The sequence below is a fragment of the Aotus nancymaae genome, unplaced genomic scaffold (assembly GCF_030222135.1).
Source record: "Aotus nancymaae isolate 86718 unplaced genomic scaffold, 86718_ANA_hifiasm-v0.15.2.pri h1tg000030l, whole genome shotgun sequence".
In the NCBI taxonomy this organism is placed as follows: domain Eukaryota; kingdom Metazoa; phylum Chordata; class Mammalia; order Primates; family Aotidae; genus Aotus; species Aotus nancymaae.
In genome coordinates this window covers 26,199,071-26,220,860 of record NW_026988443.1, presented here as the reverse complement: position 1 = coordinate 26,220,860, position 21,790 = coordinate 26,199,071, and the positions used below count along the sequence as shown (strand labels likewise).

The 21,790-nt window shown below is 46.6% G+C and overlaps 1 protein-coding gene across 2 annotated transcripts in view; it reads right to left on the bottom strand.

The window, feature by feature from the left end:
- Nucleotides 1–21,790, bottom strand: part of ZFHX3 (zinc finger homeobox 3) — a 277,099-nt gene that overhangs the window by 41,048 nt on the left and 214,261 nt on the right. For both annotated transcript variants that reach the window (XM_021672553.2, XM_012437463.3), the window contains one exon: nucleotides 4,547–4,654. In XM_021672553.2, the coding sequence (XP_021528228.2) occupies nucleotides 4,547–4,654 (108 nt within the window). The remainder of the gene's footprint in view (nucleotides 1–4,546; nucleotides 4,655–21,790) is intronic.

Genomic DNA, 21,790 nt, shown 5'->3' with positions numbered 1-21,790 from the left:
TCCTCAGTGGTGCTAGCCACACTTTACATACTCAATAGCCATATGTGGCGAGTGACTATTGTACTGTTCAGTTCAGATGCAGAACATTTCTATCAGTACAGAAAAAGTTCCATTCAACAGCACTTACCTATTGTAATGTCGCTCTTACGATTATGGGCATTCCTGAAATTCCCAGAAGAGTGTGAGATTCCCTGAAGGCAAGCCCTATAATCTCACTGAATTTGTGATCTGGGGAACTCTGCCCAGTGCCCTGCATGGGGCAGGGACTCAGCCATTGATCGTGGAATTGACTCAGCCTTGGTTCAAATCACTCCCTTGCTTGCAGTGCGGAATTATTTTATTCAGATGTCAGGGTGAAAGACCTGACATCTGAATAAAAGAATCCCAAAGAGGGACACCCAAAAAGGAAACCAGGAGGCCCATTCCAAATGTAGAAATAAATAGCTGAAAATTTTCAGTCAAGATTACCCATTCCAGGGCCGGGTGTGGTGGCTCACGCCTGTAATCCCAGCACTTTGGGAGGCCGAGGCGGGTGGATCACGAGGTCAAGAGATCGAGACTATCCTGGTCAACATGGTGAAACCCTGTCTCTACTAAAAATACAAAAAATTAGTTGGGCATGGTGGCTCATGCCTGTAATCCCAGCTACTCAGGAGACTGAGGCAGGAGAATTGCCTGAACTCGGGAGGCGGAAGTTGTGGTGAGCTGAGATCGCGCCATTGCACTCTAGCCTGGGTAACAAGAGCGAAACTCCATCTCAAAAAAAAAAAGATTACCCATTCCTCCACAAACCCCAAAACTACATAATCAATAGCTGAGAAAATGCCAATTATCCGGGCCCATTTGAAATATTATTAATCTGCATCATGAACAGCCACTAATCAACATATAACAAATTGTGAAATCAGTATTTATTTACTTGCCAGGAGGAAGCATTCCCCATCACATGTAATCAGATAGGAACAGCTCAATTTATGGAGAGAATAGAACAAACGTAGATTTTTTTTTTTTTAATATAAAATACTAAAGATCCACAAGAAAGCTCAGAGGAGGCTGCTGGCACCTATATAGATTCCAAGATCAAATCGGCCCAAGTACCTTAATAAAGCCTGTCATTACACACTCAGATGCTATAGACAAAATTATGCTTCGGGTCAAAAGTGGATCATTTGCAGGAGTCAGGAAAGAATTTTCCTTCTCTCTTTACTACTGTGCAACTGGCAAGGTGCACCTCTGAGTTATTCATTCAGTTACTCATTCATTCATTTTCTCTCTGTCTTTTGGAATTAAAGATTAAGTAGGCCTGTTGCTTGAATGAATGGATGAGAACGTGGAATCTTATTAAGGACATTTCTTTTTTTTATTTTTTATTTTTTGAGACAGAGTCTCACTCTGTTGTCCAGGCTGGAGTGCAGTAGCACAATCTCGGCTCACTGTAACCACCTCCTGGATTCAAGCGATTCTCCTCCCTCAGCCTCCAGAGGAGCTGGGACTACAGGTGCCCACCAACCACTCCCAGCTAATTTTTTGTATTTTTAGTAGAGACAGGGTTTCACCATGTTAGCCAGGATGGTCTTGATCTCCTGACCTTGTGATCTGCCCGCCTCAGCCTCCCAAATTGCTGAGATTACAGGCGTGAGCCAGGACATTCATTTTTTTATGGCGTTCATTTTATGTTTTTTTAGTAATCTCCCAATTGCCTAGCACGTCCGCCGGTGCTATGAAGACAAACTCCCACTGAATCAGAAACAGTCTGAGTAAGACTTAACTGACCTGCTCTTAAAGCCTTCCCTAAACTGGCTGCAAGGATTAGAGAAGCACATATAGAGTGGCTATCATAGGGCAGCACATACAGTAGGGGCTGTGCAAACGGCTGCTCCTGTTTATCATGTCTGTAGTGCCCTTAGCACACAAAATGCAGGAAACATATGCACCAAGTATCATTCGCACGATCCCACTAAATCCCTGTATGTTGCTCCTCCCTCAGCTCAAAATTCCCAGGAGCCACATGATGCCTGGCAACAGAGAACCCAAAGAGAAACTGCTACTAGTTTTCCTCATTTTATATATCCCTAAACCATTAAACAAACAACTTACATAGAGTTTACTACATGCCAAGCACTGCTTGGAGTTTACCATAGTCAAATAATCCTCACGGCAATCCTCTAGAAATAGGTAGTATTTTTATTCCCCATCTCATCTGAGGAAACTGAGGCACAGAAAGGTCAAGATACCTTGAGTGGGGTCACACAGCTCATGAGTGGCAGAGCCAGGATTAGAAATCAAGCACCCAAATCATGACAACAAAGGACAGACGACCCAGAAGGTCACCAGTCTTCAAACCGTGTGTGTGAAATCCTTTTCCCCAGCTCACCTGGCAATGTGTTTAATTGCCGTCTGAACCATTTGTTTAGCTCTCATTTAACACTGAGGCAAAACCGGGGTCTTGGTCCAGGCAAAGCCCCACAGGAGGATACGTCTCCCACTACCTTCAGGGCCTTCCTTTAAGCACAGATGTCCATCCTCTATTCCTCGGTCCTACCTTACACATCCTTCTAGGGTGTCTGGCCGTAACTCTCATTGTTTTCTGGAGTTCAGGCTTCTGCACACCACAAAGCTCAGTCTGAAGGGGAACGCTAAGCATGGTGGACAGTGGAGTCCACCCGGCATGCTATCCATGCATTCGGCTGCCGTATGGCCCTGTCTGTGCTCCCAGGAAACACTGCACATCGCCCGCCCTGCGTACCCCTCCCAACATTTGGGAACGACTGCACTACCTCTCTAATTTCTCTTTTCTAGGCAGAATGACCCATTTCTTCAGCCTCTTCTCAAAGGCAGTATTTCTCAGCTCTTCAGTCACTTTCATTGCTCTCTTCTGGCCTCTCTCCAAGATCCTGTATCTTGTTTAAATAGTGAAGGCCAACACTGAGCATGATTTAAGAACAGTCATGCCAGAAAAGTAACAAAGGCCCAACGAATACAGACTCCAGAAAGTAAATATTTTCTCTAAAACAAAAGTATTGTAATAATAATGGTCATAACAATTAGGGTGACCAAACAAAATCCTTTTTGTTGCCTGTCACATCATTTCCTCTTCTTATTTTCTAGAAGACTTAACTGCCCCCTACGTCTTCTCAGAAGTGACTTTGCTGTTCCTCAAAAACCCTAAGCTTTTTTAGTCTCAGCTCTTCTTCCCCTCGACAGAGAAATCTTATCACGTTGAGAAACGGGCGGTCTCCTTCTCTCAACATCAGTTTTTCCAGAAATAGCACTTCCTGCCTTGGCTTCTTCAGTGCCTTTTGCTTTGGGTAAGATGTCTCCCTGCCTAGCTGCACTGCTCATCTACCCTTTGGGTGGATTTTAGCACGTGGGTGCTCACCCTGGGGGAGGGGAGGACAGGAAGAATATGCGGGGCAGGCACCACCCGTGTAAGGCCCTGTCCAGGCCCCCAAATGCAGGACAAAGACCACCCTTCACTGCTGACTCCCCTAGAAAAAAAATTATATATATATTTTCACCCAGGCTGCAGTGCTGTAGCATGATCTTAGCTCACTGCAGCCTCAACCTCCCTGGCTCAAGTGTTCCTCCCACCTCAGCCCCCGAAGTAGCTGGTACTACAAGCGTGCGCCACAATGCCTGGCTAATTTTTTGTATTTTCTGTAGAGACAGTGTAGACCCAGGCTGGTCTCAAACTCCTGAGCTTAAGCAATCTGCCCACTTCAGCCTCCTAAAATGCTGGGATTACAGGTATCAGCCATTATACCTAGCTGAGAATCTTTTTTTTTTTTTCCTGAGGTAGTCTCACTCTGTTGCCCAGGCTGGAGTGCAGTGGCTGGCATGATCAGGGCTCACTGCAGCCTCAACCTCCAGGGCTCAAGTGGTTCTCCTACCCAGCTCCGCTCCCTCACCACCGAGTAACTGGCACTACAGGTGGATGCCACCACACTCAGCTAATTGTTTTATAATTTTAGTAGAGACAGGGACTCGCTATGTTGCCCAGGCTAGTCTCAAATTCCTGGGCTCAAGTGATCCTCCACCTCAGCCTCCCAGAGTATTGAGATTACAGGCATGAACCATCATACCTGACCCTTAGAGAATCTTGAGGCTGAAAATCAGGGGTGACCCTGATCAAGTTCCATGTGACAGAAACCCCCTCTGGCCTTGGGAGCAGGTGGGACCAGTGACTGGGCCTTCAATAGAGGAAGAATGACACTAAGGGCAAAACAGCACTGAAAAGGTACCAAAGAGATGTGACCAAAACCCAGACGCCCTTGCACAGAGCCTGGCACCTACCTCAATGCTCAATAAATAAGTTTGCTTTGGTGCCACTTAAGAAGCTTAACTGTTTAAAAACATAGTAGAATACAGTACAATAAAGGAGAATGAAGGTGACTACTCAAAAAAGTAAAACAAAATCCCCCTCCCACTCACCCAAAGCCAACATCGTTTTCTGGGCAGACTAGGGATGTGTCCACTCCCTGACCTGTTAGCTCCGTTCTTCCAGGGAAGGGAAGATAAGAAGGCTGGCGGCAGCCACGCACACTACCTGTCCACTTGCCCTGGTCTTTCTCGCCTCCGCTCTCTTGGTCCTTAGCAAGCTCCTCTGGATCAGCAGCTGTTTCACTGGGTCCTTCAACATCTTCAACGGTTTCTTCTGAAACAGAAGAAAAACATGTCAAGGGTTAAACATAAAAAGAAGATGAAGGACTCCTGGCCCCTATTGCAAAGCACCGCCAACCACAAAACGGGCACCAATGACTCGTCCCCCTTCTCTTTCCAGTGGCCCCTGGGCGGCTGCCTGTGCGGAGGATGTAGTGAGGTCTGGGTAAGCAGTGGGGACTTTCCTTCTGGGTAAACAGCTGGAATGAGGTTGTGACTTGCTCCAGTTGTGTGGCCATTAGGTATTTCTAGATAGATTCTGAATGCTTCACTTGAGCAGTTCTAACTGCAAAACCAATCCTGGCCGAAGCAGTAACTCCGCCTGAATCCCTGAAGTCGCATGCAAGTCTTTTACACTTGAAAATGCAAGATGTGCCCACCTGTTCACTTCATGCCTAGCTCCATTCCGAGCCTCCTGGCATTGGCCTAGACCATCCCCCATCACTGACCCCTCACAGGGCTCACAGTGCCTATGCATGTGCCAGAGTGTGTGTGAGCTGTTGGAAGTCATTCAGGTTGTGAAGAGTCATAGAGTAGCACTGATACGAGTTCAACGGTTCGAAGAGTTCCAGAAACCAAATGGCATCTGGTGAGCATGCCAGGAGGCAGTGGTGGGAAGTGAGATTTGTAGAGTACACTTTCTTTTTCAAGCAATTCCATCCTTCACTCACGATGGGTTTAATATGAAGGCAGGAAACGTCTCTCCAGTTCAGTACACAGTGCTATAGTGAAGGCAGAATGACTGTTGCCAACTTTAGGTTGCTTATGAAGTGAAATGCCATCCGGCCAAGTGGGGAAGAAGAGAATAAGATACTCTAGATGCTGAGGGAAACAAAGGAAGACACTTTTCTCGTGCTGTTCTGGCCCTCTGGGTCATTATCCAAAGCATGCATTCAGCAAGAATGGGCTAAGGGAATCAATAAAGTGGACGAACCAAGGTGACATAATTTTAATAACAATGTAATTATTAGGTGATTGTGAAGAGCACATTTTCTTGGGTACATAGTCGTGACCAGACCCCAGCAAGGAAGTATGGAGTCTGGCCTAGAACACTGGATCAGGGCTCTGTCCACTACCGCCAGAGGTCTCTCCAACCCCAGTGCTACTTTAATTCAAAATGTCATGCCTTCTGACCCTCTAGAAAACAGCCTCTACCCCAATGCTACTTTTCAATTTGTCAAAGTGTCACGCCTTCTGACTCTCTAGAAAACAGCCTCTGAATGTATCTCACGAAGGACGTAATAGGAGTACAAAGTAAATTGGTTTCAGAGGGATTCTAAAACACCGAGGAAGAAGGTATCTATTTAGAATCAGATTGTCTTGACTCAAGAGATGATGGGGGTCCAAGGTCTGGAAAACTGAACTAGTGTCACGGAACATTCTTTCTTCCTTATTGCCAAGAGGCAGTTTATGAGGCAGTCACTGGGAACACAGGTGAAGTGTGGTACTGCTAATTTTCATCTCCAACTCAGGATTCCACATATAATTTCTATGTCTCCTTTTTTGTCTCGCTGCACAGTAAAGTCAGCATCAAGTCTCCCTACTCTACCCTTAGTTCAAATGGAGAAAAATCAGGCAACCACAGCTTGAAGTCAATCAGATATAGAGCCCACATTAACACCATACATCATTTAGTACAGAAAACGTATATAGGTGTCAGTAGAGCAGTAACAAATTACACAGCATGACACAGAAACTATCTTCATTATGTCCAGATGGGATGTTCCATGCACATTTTTAGGCTTTCAATAAAATTGTTCAACATTATAATGATAAAATTCAGCTTTGAATGGTGATACCATCATTTGGTCAATCAATATTATTTATTACATTGGGTCAGCCCAGATAAGCTAGGTCTCTTAAAGGATCCTTATTTGTCCCAATACATGCTGTGATACAAAATATCTGTAGTGGTGATACATTTATGCCTAGTGTTCCATTATTGGAACACTAAGCTTGTGGGAGTTATTTATGGCCTACTGCTCAAGGTCATCACCAAGGTCTGATTTTTCACACAAAACAATTTTTGCAATCTCCAGCATAAATGGGTTAATCAGATTTGATTAGGCAAAGAGATGGCTCAATGGCCTCTCATCTCTAACGCATACATATTATCACCTCAGATGGGGACAGTCTGACACCTACAAACTAGAGGACACCCTGAGACGGTGATGAGCAGCATCTGCAGGTGCTGCTCAGCAGACCTGGGAAGGGATTTACCCACTGTGGGGTCATATTATACAAGCCAGCACATTATACAGCCTGCAGCTATCAGAGCAGAGAGTTAAAAACTCACGGTCAACCGACATTGACCCCAGTTCTTCGAGCCTTACCAAACAAATGTGTTGAGAGGCTAGAGACTGTAATGTATAAGCAGATCATTGATGCATCAAGCAAGGAAACCGCATGCTGCTTTGCAAATATTTCTGGAGTTCTCATTCCGTGAGCCCACTTGGGCCTTTGCTTTCTTCCCTCCCTGCCTTACCGCAAGCAGCAAATGAAGGCGGCTGAGTTCCAATGAGAGGATCAACGAAAGAGGTTATTTCAAGAACTTACTTTGCTCATCTCTCTTTTTTTTAAAGATTTACAAATCAAGTCCTCTTCTTGAGTTCCTAGGTTTAATGTTATCATTTGTGATTCATTCACTAAAAGGCTGTTCTATGCGTGGTGGAAGAAGAAATGATTAGGAAAATCCTGGATAAGCCAGCTCCCTTGCAAGGGGATCAGTGTCCTAGCCCCCCACCCCCACATAAAAACCAGGTCCCATTCAGCCCATCCGGCTCATCCCTGCAGTTTCAGCCGTGACCTAGAGGTGTCGCCCTTCGCAAGGCAAGGCCCGGAAGGGCAGCTGGCTGCAGGAGGCAGACAAGAGTCTGGGCTGCCTAACCTGAGCATGTGGAAATAATATATGTCTTCAAGTGAACTGTCTGGTCCTGGAGAAATAAAATAGGACTTTCATAAGCAGTTACACCATCTGTCTTTATACCATCATCATCAACAGCAAGAGGAAAAATAGCTCTTTAAAATGGATGAAAGCCCAGGCTGACAGTAACCGGAAAACTGTTGAGCTCTGAATACCAATAAAGGTAGAGGAATGATTAAAAAACAGAGATGCAAACTGAAAATTCGTCTGGACAGCTCAGGCCCACAATACTTTGCAGACCGGGTGTGTTTTATTGGTTCCGAAAGCATAAAGCAAGCGCGTACCAAGAGCCAGGCCTGGGGAAGGGCTTGGTCTCCCTGCCCTGGAAACACGTGGGAACCAGGGGCGAAATGGTATCCCGCTTTGAAACAGATCTGCGTCCACACGCTAAGCTCCTTGGGCTGTTATCTAGTCCTTGTTCTCTTTAGGAATGTAGATTTGATGCACACGTGCTGGAGAATGAAGGGGGTTTTTTGTTTTTTTTTTCCCACAGATCACGGATTTCATTCCCTCCTCTTCTGCAAAGTCAGTGGCAACTGCCTGGCTCATTACTACAGAAGCTGCAGATTTTTCCCCCTATAATATCGGCTACCGACAGATGGTGGGAAAAAGTGAAGACTTGATGGACTGACGATCGGTTTTATCTGGAAAACCCTGTCTTTCCTACAGAAAAAGGGGTTGCTTTCCTTCACCCTATGCCACTTTTAAGGCTGAAACAGACACTTCAAAACCAGCTTCTCCTTCAAGCATTTAACAATATTTCAGATCCCAACCAGGGCACACCAGGAATGCTTTCACAAGGGCGTGGCCAGGACCTGGGAGAGGAGGTGATCCCCACTCCCCTAGTCCAGCTCTGGTTCTTGGCAGGAGGTAGCAGGCCCAATGCATCCCAGACAGGTCTGTGTTTTAGAAGACACCAGAGAAGGTGCCTCTAAAACCCCTGCAGAAGCCCACCTCTATAGTTACACCCCACAGTAGCCTCAAACCGGAGCACCCCCTCCTATATGTATTTTCATGTTAAAGAGGGAAATAAAAACAAATCTTGGAAAACTGCAGCGTCTTCCTAGGGTCCCTTCTGCCCTTCATTTCCATGTTCAACAGTGACTGAAGGCCTTTTAAAAATCTCTTTTTTGGCTGGGCATGGTGGCTCATGCCTGTAAATCCCAGCACTTTGGGAGACTGAGGTGGGTGGATCGCTTGAGCTCAGGAGTTCCAAACCAACCTGGGCAACAGAATGTAAGACTCCATCTCTACCAAAAATGTAGAAATTAGCTGGGTGTGATGGCAGATGCTTGTAGTCCTAGCTAACTTGGGAGGCTGAGGTGGAAGGATTACTTGAGCCTGGGAGATTGAGGCAGTAGGGAGCCGTCACTGCATCACTGCACTCGAGCCTGGGCAAAAGAGTGAGACCCTGTCTCAAAAAAAAAAAGAAACCAAAAAAAAAAAAAAAAAAAAAACCTTTCCATCACCACCTCCTTTTTACAATTGCTTCTCCCAGATAGCACTTATTACTGCTTGGCCAAATCTAGCCTGTTCATCACTCATGCCTTCTGGTTAAGTGCAGAGCCCTCAAGTACAAGAATTCCAGCAGATAAAGACCTAAAAGGGAAAAGTTCCTAGGACAGCTTCAGTTTTTAAGGGGACGATACCCCAGTCCCAGAAAATTTCCCTTCAATCAAAGTGGTTTTGCTAACCACAAATGCAAACTGATCTCTTAATATACCTTATACTTAGCATCTTGATACAGGTGACTGCACAATTCCCCCATCGGTGGTGAAATCCGCTCCTGAAGGAGGCGAGTGTGCCAACTGGCAGCCCCATGGGAATTTGCAATCTTATGAACAACCTGGAAATTTGTTCCTTAAAGAAGCACCAGGCAGAAGCCAAAAACAGAGGTGGCATCTCCACAAAGTCAGCATTCAACCTCGAAACCCCACTGTACCCACTCCCCAAACGTGTCACTCAAGAAAATGGTCCAGTTGTTAAAAAAAAAAAAAAAAAAAAAAAAAGGTACTATTTACCCTAATAATAGGGGCCGAGTGACGCGTCCACCAGCGGGTATTTTCTATGAATCGCTTACAGGCTTGAAGGAAGGGGAGTCAATCAATCAATGATTAAGACTAGTCCCTCTGTTCCTAACTCTTAACAGGATAATGCAAATTAATTCAAACCTTCCCCAAACCTGACAAAGCCCCCATCGCGCCTCGGTGTGATAGAAATTTGGAAATTCTCCTAAGAATCAGGGTATCTGTACCCAAGGCTCTCACATGATCATGTTACTTAAATAATACACCAATTTGTGATCCCCGAAGAATGAAATTGTTCTTTCCTTTCTCTTTGGAGGGAGCGGTGTTTGAGGGTGGGGGTGAAATAAAGTGCCTTTGCCTGTCGGCAGGCTCAAGAGCTGAGAAACATTAGCTGTCATGAACCACAATCAAATCAGGTTTGAAATATTTAGCAGTGGCTTGGAAAATGCGGCGGTGCAGCTCTGACAGGCGAGATGTGCACAGACACCCACTTTCCATTATAATGGAAATATCAGGCCTGTTCTGAATATGTATAACCCAGAAAAATGTATTGATTTTTCATTCGGCATTAAAAAAAATGAAATAGCCTGCAGCTGTCAAAAGCCTTTTGTTAAAAGCTCATCTTTCCTGGAATGAGGTTTACCAGAAACAAGTTTTAATTGTATATAGGACCTCTCCTTTGAAAAACAAAATAACCAATCTGCTTACTTTGAAGATAGGGTTAAAGCTTTTCCCTTCTCCATTTTCAACCTAATTAACCCAAGGACGACCACTGAAGCGGGCAGGAAGGCAGGCACACTCTGACCATCAGGAGTGACATGGAGGGTGGCGGCTACAAGTGGCGTTTGCTGGTGTCCCTGTGGTGGGTGGAAGGAGGGACTCGGGGATTGTGTCTCGCTCTCTTGTTCCTCTAACTCCTGTGTAGGTGCGGCATCCTGAGACTCATTGTGTGCCCTGGCCAATCACCTGTCTTCTTTAAGCCTTGGCTGGCACAACTGGAAAACGAGGGCAGAACACTCTAGCGTGTCCAATCCTCTTGGCATTCTGTTATCAATGGGAAACCTCTACTGGCTGCAAATATTCTACAGAATATGCATCCTTTATTTTGCAAATACAGGTCAAATCTAATCCCACAATATAAAAGATGACTACTAAGGCCTAGACCACTTATTTCAAATAAAATCCAGTGCGTTATAATTCTGCTACAATAGAAACTTATAACAGAATGCAATCTGCAATGCTGATGGACGGGCAATTGTGTTGCTCCCAGCTTGTTACTTCTACTCCGGTTTTTCTCTCTCTAAGCCAGAAAGGAAGAGGCCAGTGGTGGTAACGTTTGTGGCTACACCGACGGACGTGGGCCTCTCCCTACGCCATTCTCCCTCTGTGACTTTTGGGCAAGTGGAATCTCATTGACTAGTTACCAGAGGTCCTGCCAATGACTCTCCAAGTGCTCCTGGCTATATCCTACCTGTACAGTGACAGCCAGATCCAGAATGTAGTAACCTACTCTGCAATATCCCAGACACTTCTTCTCAAATATTTACTCCCTAGTTTTATTTCGTGGTGTTCTTCCAGCCCTGATAACCTGGCTAGAAGATGCCTGAGAGGTAACTTCCAAGTGATTAGGTTTTCTGGGTAACAATGCCCTGCCCCAGAAATTTTCCCTTAAATCAAGGTGGTTTTGCTTACCGTGAATGCAAATTGTTCTCATCGCACACCATATACTCAGCAACTTAGTAAAGGTGACTGCACGTTCTCATGTATGTACATGGAAAAGGGAATTTACAAATCTCTGTGGAAGTCCTCTGTGGATAATCATCCAAATAAAAAAAATTACTGATGAACTTTGCCCATTCCATCTACCACCTCTTAGCAGGCTATACATTTGTCAAGGAACATGCGAGATCACAAGAGGAAGGGCCTGGGATCCAAACCAATGATGAGTGGGACACCTTGAGCTACCCCTAAGGTAGTTCAGGCAGGAAACCTTGAAGGGGCAAAGACTGAGTGCAGATGTGTGCAGGAGGGTGGGGGCAGGGGAGAGCAGGCAGGGGCTCTACAGCTGGAGCATCTATTTACTCATCAAAAGTGTAGTATTTTCCCACCTTCTCAGGATGTCATTTCTTTTCCAATGGACAAACTCCAGTGCATGAATAAAGCTCGAGACACTCACGCCCATTTGCTTGCCGCATGGATAATGAGCAAACGGGCCTCCTGCACGCCTGCAAGACCCAAGTGCACCCAGTCAATGGGAAAGAGTGTGGGAAAAACAGAGGCAGGTCTCCCTCCAGGGGCGCCACTGCCTTCATCCTTTTCCATTTTCTCACCCACTTATGCTCTCTGCCATGCCAAAGACCCTTTCTCCACCTGCTGGAGTAAACTGACAGGGAGGGGCAGCCTAACGCTCCTACAGGTAACTTTCCCACCCTGCTGGCTTACCAAAACAAGTGGCCAAACTGCTAATGAACTGCTAGCTTGTTTTAAACAAAACTGCCTTCTCAAAGATGACAATGACACAAACAGATTTCAGCCCTCTAAAAGTGGAGAGGATGGAGTCAGGAAAGAAAGTGGAGTCATGGAAAAGATCAGACACACACCCTGGCTGCAATGATGATTTCTTCTTCTTCTTTTTTTTTGTGCGGTGCGGGGATGGGGTCTTTCTTGGTCACCCAGGCTGAAGTGCAGTGGTGCAATCATGCCTCACTGTAGCTTCAAACTCCTGGTTTCAAGCGATCCTCCTGCCTTGGCCTCCTGAGCAGCTTGGACTACAGGCACATGCTACCACATCTAGCTAATTTTTGAATTTTTAGTAGGGATGGGATCTCATCATGTTACCCAGGGTGTTGAACCCCTGGCCTCAAGTGATCCTCCTGCCTTGACCTCCTAAGTAGCTACAACTACAGGTGCACTCTACCATGCCCAGCTAATTAAATTTAAAAAATTCTAGAGACAGGGGTCTCACCATGTTGCCTAGGCTGGTCTCAAACTCCCAGGCTCAAGTGACCCTCTTGCCTTGGCCTCTCAAAATGTTGGGATTACAGATGTGATCCACTATGCCTGGCACACAATCTCTTTTTCACATGGATCCTTTAATCATTTTACCACAAGCATTCTTTTTACCACTAGATGCTCATTTACCAAATACACCTGGGGGCCACAGCGCCTGGGGTTTCTGGGCAGAGCTTGAAAGGTGGTAGAGGGCTGTCAGCTTCCAAAGGGGCTGCCAGGGGAGGTCCTACAGGAAAACCCCACACTGAAGGAATTCAGTCTCTTCACCGCCCCCCGCCCAACTCCCATTCCTGTCCCCGCTTCCCAACCACCATCCCTGTTTTTTGGCATCAGGCTGTAAGAATCAACACTCTGAAGGCAACTCTGGGTATTATTAAAAATGACTAATTGGAGAATAGAGACCATTTATGCTTTTGTATATTTGAAGATCTTACCACTGTTTACAGAAACAAGAAAAATGGGGATTGTGTGGCAAGAGGGAAGGGAGGGCCAGGCAGCAGTCTGCATGTCCGGCCCCTGCTGGGCAGAGCGTGGCTGGCTCAACAAGAATGCAAGCCTGGGGGAGCCTCTCCATTTGCCTTTTTACTAAACTTCACCTCCAACTTGAGCACTGAGAGGAGAGAGCCTGTTCCGAGCCCAAAGCAGCCAGGGCCTATTAAGGCCTCCCAGAGAAAATTTCCCCTCTTTGAGCCCCGTCCCTCCTGTGGGAACAGCACAGAACGCCGGAGCATGAAGTGAAAAATGCTGCCGTTGTGTGGTGAGGGATGGGTCCTGCCATTTTTTCCTCTCCCAGGCAAGGCCACTTGGTCATTTGAACAGTTTGTCAAAACCACACTAGAATTACGGGGGTGGGTGGGGGTCAAGAGAGGAGAAAAAGGAAGGAAACGCCTAGAGCCAGTATTGCGACAAGTTCCATTTATCTGTGTTCTCGGCAAAAGCACCTGGGTTGCCCCCTGCAGAAATCCAGAAAGGATCAAAGCAAATGTGCGGCGACAAAGCACAACGGAGCGAAATGTGTCGCTGACTCGCCTGGTGGCTGTTCACGGGAAGATTTTTTTTTTTGAATAACTGAAAGGTGTGAGTTCCAGTTTGTAAAATACAAACCCAACCCTGAAACACTCTCAGAATACACGCTAAGTAAGAAAACTAGCTCTGTCCCAGAACTCTGAAGTCAACGGAATTCAGCAGGGATTAGTTCCCTCGGATTTCTACAGGGCCATGATTGTTGCTGTTACTTTCACACATGAAATGTAAAAAAGGCAAATTCCCCGACCATGTCTGTAGCAGAGCGTGATGTGATTGTGTTGTCATTTATGGGAAATAATCGCGGGCCCATCTCTCCCGTTCCCCCCCACCCATTTTCCAGTCCAAATAACCATGAAAAATTACACTTCAATGTCAGCGCGACGACAAAGGAGGCGCGCTCTCTGGGAGCTCAGCGGATTTGCAGGGGTTTTTCCTTTCTTTGGACAAAAACTACCTTCAATTGTACCTCATTTAAAACGTGATCTAACAAATGCACTTTGACAAGTTCCTTTCTCTTTTTCTCCTTTCTTTCAAACAGTATTTTACACAGTTTAACCTCACACCAAACTGGAATGTTCTAGAAAGAAGGGGCATGCAAAATAGAAGGTCCCTGAGACCAAGAAGGGTGTCCCCCACCTCGTTAAAAACAAAGTAGTCAAGAAAAGTGATTCCAACCCAGTAAGAGTTGAGAGAAAGAGAGGAGGATGGGAGAGAGGAAATAGTCACATCTTAAAGACAGAACATTTGATAAAGGCCAAAAAAAGCTGGAGATGATAGGAGGAGGAAGGTCTTGATGGAATGTTTGCTCATCAGAATTAACCATTTTGTGGATTCAGAGGCATCATCTAAGGTATCTAGATTTATGGTCGGAATTGGGGGTTCATGGCAATGTTGGGGGAGAATGAAGGGGCGCTTCCCTGATGGGGTAACAGCTCCCTCCTGTCCCCTTTCTCTGTAGGAAGGGACATTTTTCAACAGAGCAGATCTGCCTGAAAGCTTTCTAACATTCCAGGTGTGAGGCTGGGCAGTCCTTACAAGCATCTGTCTTTCAATAACACCCTGCTTGAAATAAACACTGCCAGGTTTCCATGCTGGGAGGGGAGAAGACAAGACAGATAAACACACATGAGTGACAGAAAGAGAGTAAATTTAAAAAAATTTAACAGTTTCCATTAAAGAAGACTGGTATCTCCTTCTGAATCAAAACTGACTTGGCTTATCAGAGAGAGATCTTATGCTTAATGCAAAAAAGTAATAATTCTGTGTTTATGTTTAACTGGAAAATGTTGGGAATATATGCATGAAAAACGTCAGGGAGGACCTGTAAGTGTACTTAAGCATCTATATACAAATGAAGGTGTATGGGAAGTGAGCAGGATGTACCAGAAGTGATATTAAATGATGGTGATTAGAACCTAATGGGTGTAAGTGAAACCTTGTGGGACGGCTCTCGTAACGGGAATGTCAGCAGTGATGGATGCAATCTATACAGGAAGGACAGCAAGGGAAGGAGAAACAGAGGGTCGGCCATGCAGGACCGAGGCATTTGCAATGCTGAGGAGACAGAGTTTGACAATACCCATGGGAATGACGGAATATTTGGGGCAAGGAGAAGCAAAAACGCAAACAGAAAAAGAGGTAAACATTTTGTGCCTGACCATCAAAACAAACGGCACACCACAGAGAAAAGCAAGCTGTGACTCCAGAGGCCTGAGTCACATGAGGATACAAATGAAGGGCTTGAATTCCCAGTTTGCCACCTTACTCTGAAGCCCACAGTGTCTAAAGAATCTGTAACCTATTCAGAAAACAGCTTCACCCTTGCGAAGCACAGAACGCAGGCAGAAATGTGAGTTTACTCCCACCAGTGGACAGCAGAATGTGGGACTGACTGTCAATGAGCTTCATTTTGTATGATCATAAGCCACTAATATGCACAGCTGGTAAAACAAGCTGATTCATAAAAACAAAGCACAAACAAAGGCTTTCACTTTCCAAACCAAATCTGGGGTAAAGAAATCAGGCCAACTTCAGGCAATGTTGCCCCCAGAAAAACACCAGCTAAATCTGCTCTCCCTTGGCCAGCCCCAAACGTACACGAAGGTCACTGCACATTTACAGCTTGCACATTCAAGAATGCAATGCTAGAAACACGTATGAACACTGGGAGTCGCCAAGAACAGACCCTTACAATTGCAAGCATCCTGGTGAGCCTTCAGGCGCCTACCACGAATTCCCTGGTGTCAGCAGAAAACAGTCTAACTCTGCCAGAAGCCAGACCCAAGACATTTCAAGGGGGCATCTACACGTGGAAAGTCAAAAACTGGGCCACTCTCCAAAAGCCATCCAGTCCCCAAGCATGCTTCAGTTTCAGACAAACAGGCAGCAGAAGCAACATGTTTCAGCTGATATTTCCTGGGAAACTGCAAAGATAGTGAAGCAGGAAGCTGAGGTACAGAGAAAATCCAAAGGTTTACATTCAGGAGCTTTCCACCATTCATGCGGGTGAAAGCAGATGGAATTCCTAACTTGCTGTCATTTTTAATAGGCACCTTGTACAGCTATTTTGTGTCCAAAGGGAGAAAGAAAATTAATGGATTCTCCCTCCTTCTTTTTAAAAACTTAGAAATTAATGCCAGTAGTTGGATCCAAAGCCTCCATGTTTTTCTAAGTTTGGATCCTGTGCAATGAAATGGTCTTTTGCTAGGATTTAACAAAATGCCACCCCCACATCCCTTTCACAGTGATTTTAGCACCAGCGGCCACTCCTCAAATCTCCCGCAGCTACTAACTGCCCTGTAGACTCAGTCTCAGGACTTGGTGTGTATCTATTTAGCTTTTCCTCCCGAAAGGTGTTTCTCAGACCTAAGAACAGGATAGCATTCCATTCCACAAATTTATACAACAATACCTCTCAAGGCCCCAAAACACACAGTCATAGTCATCAAGACAAACAACTGAATAAAAGTAATTTAAATTCTAGACTCACATCGTAGCCCGTTTAGTGGTGGGAATATTTGAAAACAACAATACATGAAACCGAAGAGAAAGAAAACGTAGCCATGAGATGACAGGTCATCAGGGATCTGGGCAGAAGGTGCAGTTTAGTGACAAAGAGTTGGTACCTGAGAGAGAAATAAGGGATATACAGAAATTTGTAGCACACAATTACATTTTAAGAAAGAATCTGGGATGTTGGGATCCTTCTGTGTGCACACTGCAGCTGAAGGAAGTACTAGAAACCCACTCACAGGAAAGTCCTTAGTTCAGACTTCCCCTAACTTTCCTAAGTGAGCAACTTGGTTTTTTCTTTTTTCTTCTTTTGAGACAGAGTCTTGCTGTGTTGCCCAGGCTGGAGTGCAATGGCACCATCTCAGCTCGGTGCAGCCTCAGCCTCCTGGGCTCAGGTTGATCCTCTGGCCTCAGCCTCCCAAAGTGTTGGGATTAGAAGTGTAAGCCATCATGCCCAGCTAGCAGCATTTTACAAGTGCAATACAGAAACTGCACAGTGAGAGAATAAGGAAAGGAAACTTGAAATAAGTAAAACATTTTGCTTCACTCTGTAAGGCCAATATTTTACCAAGGAAGAGTAAAACAAGCCAAAGGTGTGAAGGTGAACTAACCCAAGGGCAATGCGGCTCTGAAGATGAGACTGCCTACCCTGTGACTGGAAAGAATAAAGTAAGTGACTCTTCACTTACCAAGCAACAGCCTCAAACAGGAAGAGGAGGAGAAGGAGGAAGGGGATTTGGATGGCAACCAATGAAAACTTCCCAAAAACAAACCTAGGTAAGATTGTATCTTAAAATTAAATATATATTAAGGTAGAAAAAAAAAACCAGATCAATTTCTGTTAAGAAGAGTTAGCCTATGAGTTGACTCAAATACTAAAGAACTTTGCTGAAAGATTAAAAAGAATAGGAAACGTTCCAGAAGAATGGAAAATAAGACAGAAAACAGCCTTGAAGACAGGTAACTTCAAGAACTGAGAGATATAAGAAAGACAAAAGGGACCATTGGATTAACAATCTAGCTGTGTAAAATTTAGCTGGATACAATTAAGATGGCAAAAGCAGAAGTTTCTTAGGTGTTTTAGGAAATATGAAAAGGGTAACTAGGCAGAGTAGTCCAAACACAAAGAAAACATAAAGATGAGGACAACAGATTTGGGAAGCAAGAATGAAGGCTGTTTGCAAAAGCCTGGTCACCGGAAGGTTCTACCTCTGTTTTGAGGTATTTGGGGCAGCTGACGACAAGTACCTCAGGGATTAGAGCAGGATAAGGCTCCAAAGCCACACAGTGAGGAAGCATGAAGGAGGGTGTCTAGAGGAGGATGAAGGCCATCAGCTGCTGCGGAACAAGTGCTTAGGGTGACACTTATACAGTCAAACAAGAAAGAAGCCATGGGCAGCGTGCGCGGGCAGTGTGCCTGGGCAGCGTGCGCGGGCAGTGTGCCTGGGCAGCGTGCACGGGCAGTGTGCCTGGGCAGTGTGCCTGGGCAGTGTGCACGGGCAGTGTGCACGGGCAGTGTGCCTGGGCAGTGTGCAGTGTACACGGGCAGTGTGCATGGCCAGTGTGCGCGGTGCAGCTCACACCTGCTCCCTGGGTGCTGGCTTTGCAGAAATCTTTCCTAAGTCAAGGTGGTGATGTTGAGGCAGGTGGATTCTAATAATGGTACCACAGTTGTTCAAAGCAATGCCTAATTTTTCTTTACATTTTAAGACAAATGGCAAGGCAAGGATAAAAAATGAATTCACCAAAACCAAAGCAAATCCCACGATACACAACACAAAACCAGCCATCCTGTTTCCAGGCACCTAGTAGGTACCCTGTTAACTTCCTGCCCAGTGCTAACATGAAATCCCAAATGAAAGCATCACACTTAAAGACAGAACAAGACACAGATCTCTCTCCCCCTCCTGCACCTGCACACACTCACCCGCTCACTCACATACTCCTCCCCTCCATGCTCTTTTCCGGAAGCAGGGGGGAATCCCTGAAGTACTGCTCCCAAATGGCTTGGGGCAGAGCTCATCATTGATATTCTGGATCAGGGTGAGGTCCAAGGCACTGGTGACGGGGTTGCTGTCACAGCCCCGAATCCCAGCCACAGAGAACTAGCAAAAGCCAAGTAATTGCTTTTTCCCCTTCCACTAATAAGCTTTCCAGCAGAGGAAGAATTCAGCTTCCTGTAGTCAACAGACCCTTTTTTCCCTGCCTCTCCTCGCTCCAAATAATCTAAAGTGACTGCAATTTCAGTCCTGGCTCTCCAGCATTCAGTTCCTCTGGCTGAGGTCACAGGGTGTCAAGTGAGGGCTCTCCATTTCTTTTCTAATCTGCCTTCACGCCACCCATGCTTCTTTGTAACTGAGGCAACCTGCCTCCCTCGCCCAACCATCACATGCACCCCCAGCCCACAGACTTCACATTACAGGAAATGTTTTTTAAGGCCCAGGAAACACTGGGGGTCCAGGTTGAGGGGGGAAGGTGGAGGGTGTATCTCTTTGCTGTAAACAACTGATTAATAATAATGACTGACCTCAGATGCTCTGGTGACCTGAGCGGCTGATACCCCAGTTTTTGGAAAACGCGTTGCAGCAAGACATCTGCTTTGTGGTGGTTAAACCATGCGGCTGGCTGTGTGGTTTTTGGTTTAGTTTTATGCAAATGACTCTGGTTCCTAAATTCTTTTCTCGAGGTCTTGCTATGCATGTGTGGCACTGGTATCTTCAGGCCTGGCTCCCTGTCGAATCAGCAGCAAGTAGACTGCCCCGGAAACCCCTGCCCCACCCCCACCCCGCCTCATTTCCCAGATGAATGAAATGCTATTTCAATTAAGACCAGCAGCAACAGTGCTTCCTCTCCCTGCCTTCATGGAGACCTAAGCCGAGAGCACAGACAGAACTGAAGATGAACAAACAAAGGGAAACGGATGAGAGAATGAACAGGTGCATGAGGGCAATGAGGGAAGCTCCAGCAGGTTCCAGCGCCTCTGCATGGCTGAAAAGAGGGCAAGGTGCAGACCTCAGAGGCCTGTCTGGAAAAGCAGCTCCAAGCAGGGGAAACAGAGGCAGGACTGGGGAGACACGGCACTCTCCCTCCCCCTGCGCCCAAGTGCTTGTGAAGGTCTGGAAGGGAAGGAGAGAAGGGGAGAGGCACCTGGGAGAACACTGGAAAACCCTCCCCTACCACACACACGCCTAGAGGACGCGCGCTCCCGGCCGCAGCCCGGCCTGTGATGGGAATTTATTTCCCTCAATTATGTGCTCTTGTCCCCAGTCTCAGTTCATCAACACAGTGCAGCCAAGTCAATGAAAGGCTCCGTAATGAAGTAATCACATGCACAGGGACATCCAGGCACCTGCCCGCTGGGCTGGCAGGGCTGCAGCCACGCCCGGCCCTGAACCAAGCCTGCATGGGCTCTCCAGCCCCAGCCCACAGTTGTCCCCACACCATGTGCTCCCATGCTCTGTGTCACAGCACCCCTATCCTGCCCCAGGAGCCAGTGCTCTGGCTGCCATCTTCTTTGACCCAATCCCAAAAGCTCTGATTACAAAGCATGTGTGACTGAGACCGATCAGTACAAAACACTGATGACCTTCCTCTTCTCCTGTCTGTGTAGACCCCTTCGCTACAAAGAGCCTGATCATGAAAACCAAAGCCATGCGCAGGGAAAGCCTCCATGGCTTAAGTCATTAGCAAGTATCTAACAATAGCAACACAATCATCACTCAACTCAGTAGATAATATTAGGACTCTCATTTCACAGATGAGGCTCAGAGAGGTTAAATTACTGGTGAAGGTCACATAGCTAGGAGTTGACAGCTGATGCCAAAGACCATACACTTGGTGGCTACCTCCAGAGGTGCCATGGTGGCCCTCACAGGAGAATGCGCCCTTCTGCCTCTGCTATCTGTCCATCCATCCACCTAGCCATCACCTACCCATAGGGCGCCTATTTCAGGGACCGACAACACAGCTGCAAACACAACAGGAAAGCCACCCTCCCCGCTCTCAAGGGGCAGGGGCAGGAAGGAGTGGCGAGAGAGTAAAACACAGTAAGTAGCTCTGTAAGTGGGCATATTCTAAGTCGGGGCAGCTAAGCGACAATGATAAAGTAGAAAAAAAGGAATTCAGGAAATTCCTTAACATGGGAAGCTCAGGAAGGGTGGCAATTGCACACAGACTGGAAAGACGTGAGAGTGTGGGCCACAGGAGGCTCACTGGCAGAGGCATGGTGGGTGCAAAGGCCCAGGGCACAGGAGAAGGGCTGGCCTGCCGGAGGAGGGAGAAGGGACAAGGCAGGTGTGAGCTCAGAGAGGTCTTGGGTCAAAGAAGATGGCAGCCAGGGCACAGGCTCCTGGGGCAGGATGGGGTGCTGTGACACAGAGGATGGGAGCACACGGTGTAGGGGAGAACTGCAGACCTTGCTGCCCACTGCAGGGCTGCGGGCACTGTGAACACGAAAGGTCCCTTTATGAAAGTAAGGACGTGGTGCTCCTCCAGCACTTCTTCCTCTGGGCACACATAGTCCTGGGACCCACCATGTGCTCTCTGCTGGGTGAGGTAGCATCTGGGATAGATGGCAGTCCTTACGCGTCCCCTCAGCAGAGAGCGGTTTGTGTGGGGGACAGCCTGCATGGCTGTAGCCAGTGGCCCTGGTAGGGATTTCCAGCAGAAAGACTCCTGTCTTTCACTATACATGCATGTATAATATATAAGTGCAGATACAGATGTGGCTGCAGACACAGAGAAAATCTCCTTGAAGCTTTCCCTTTACTGGGGGATGGCAGGGGTGGGGGCAGAGCTGACCTCTCAAGGTGAAGAAATGCAAAGAGGGGAAGGGGACCAGCGGCTGTCCTTTGCCAAGAGCCGTGGTGTAGCACTTGGACAGTCTGGACAACCAAATACCAGAAGGACCCATCTGACCATCATGCGCCAAAGCCTCTCCTGAGAAGAGGACAGGGCAGCACCCAGACTCGGTGAAGGACTCAAGGCTCAGAATGGCTGTGGCGCAAACCCAGAAATTAGTTACTGACTGTTCTGTGTGCCCCTTCTATGGAAGTGCATTGCCCCTGCACATAAATGTCTTTCAGCAGACTTTGTAAACTTAAAAGTCATAGAAAACTACGTGACCTTGGCA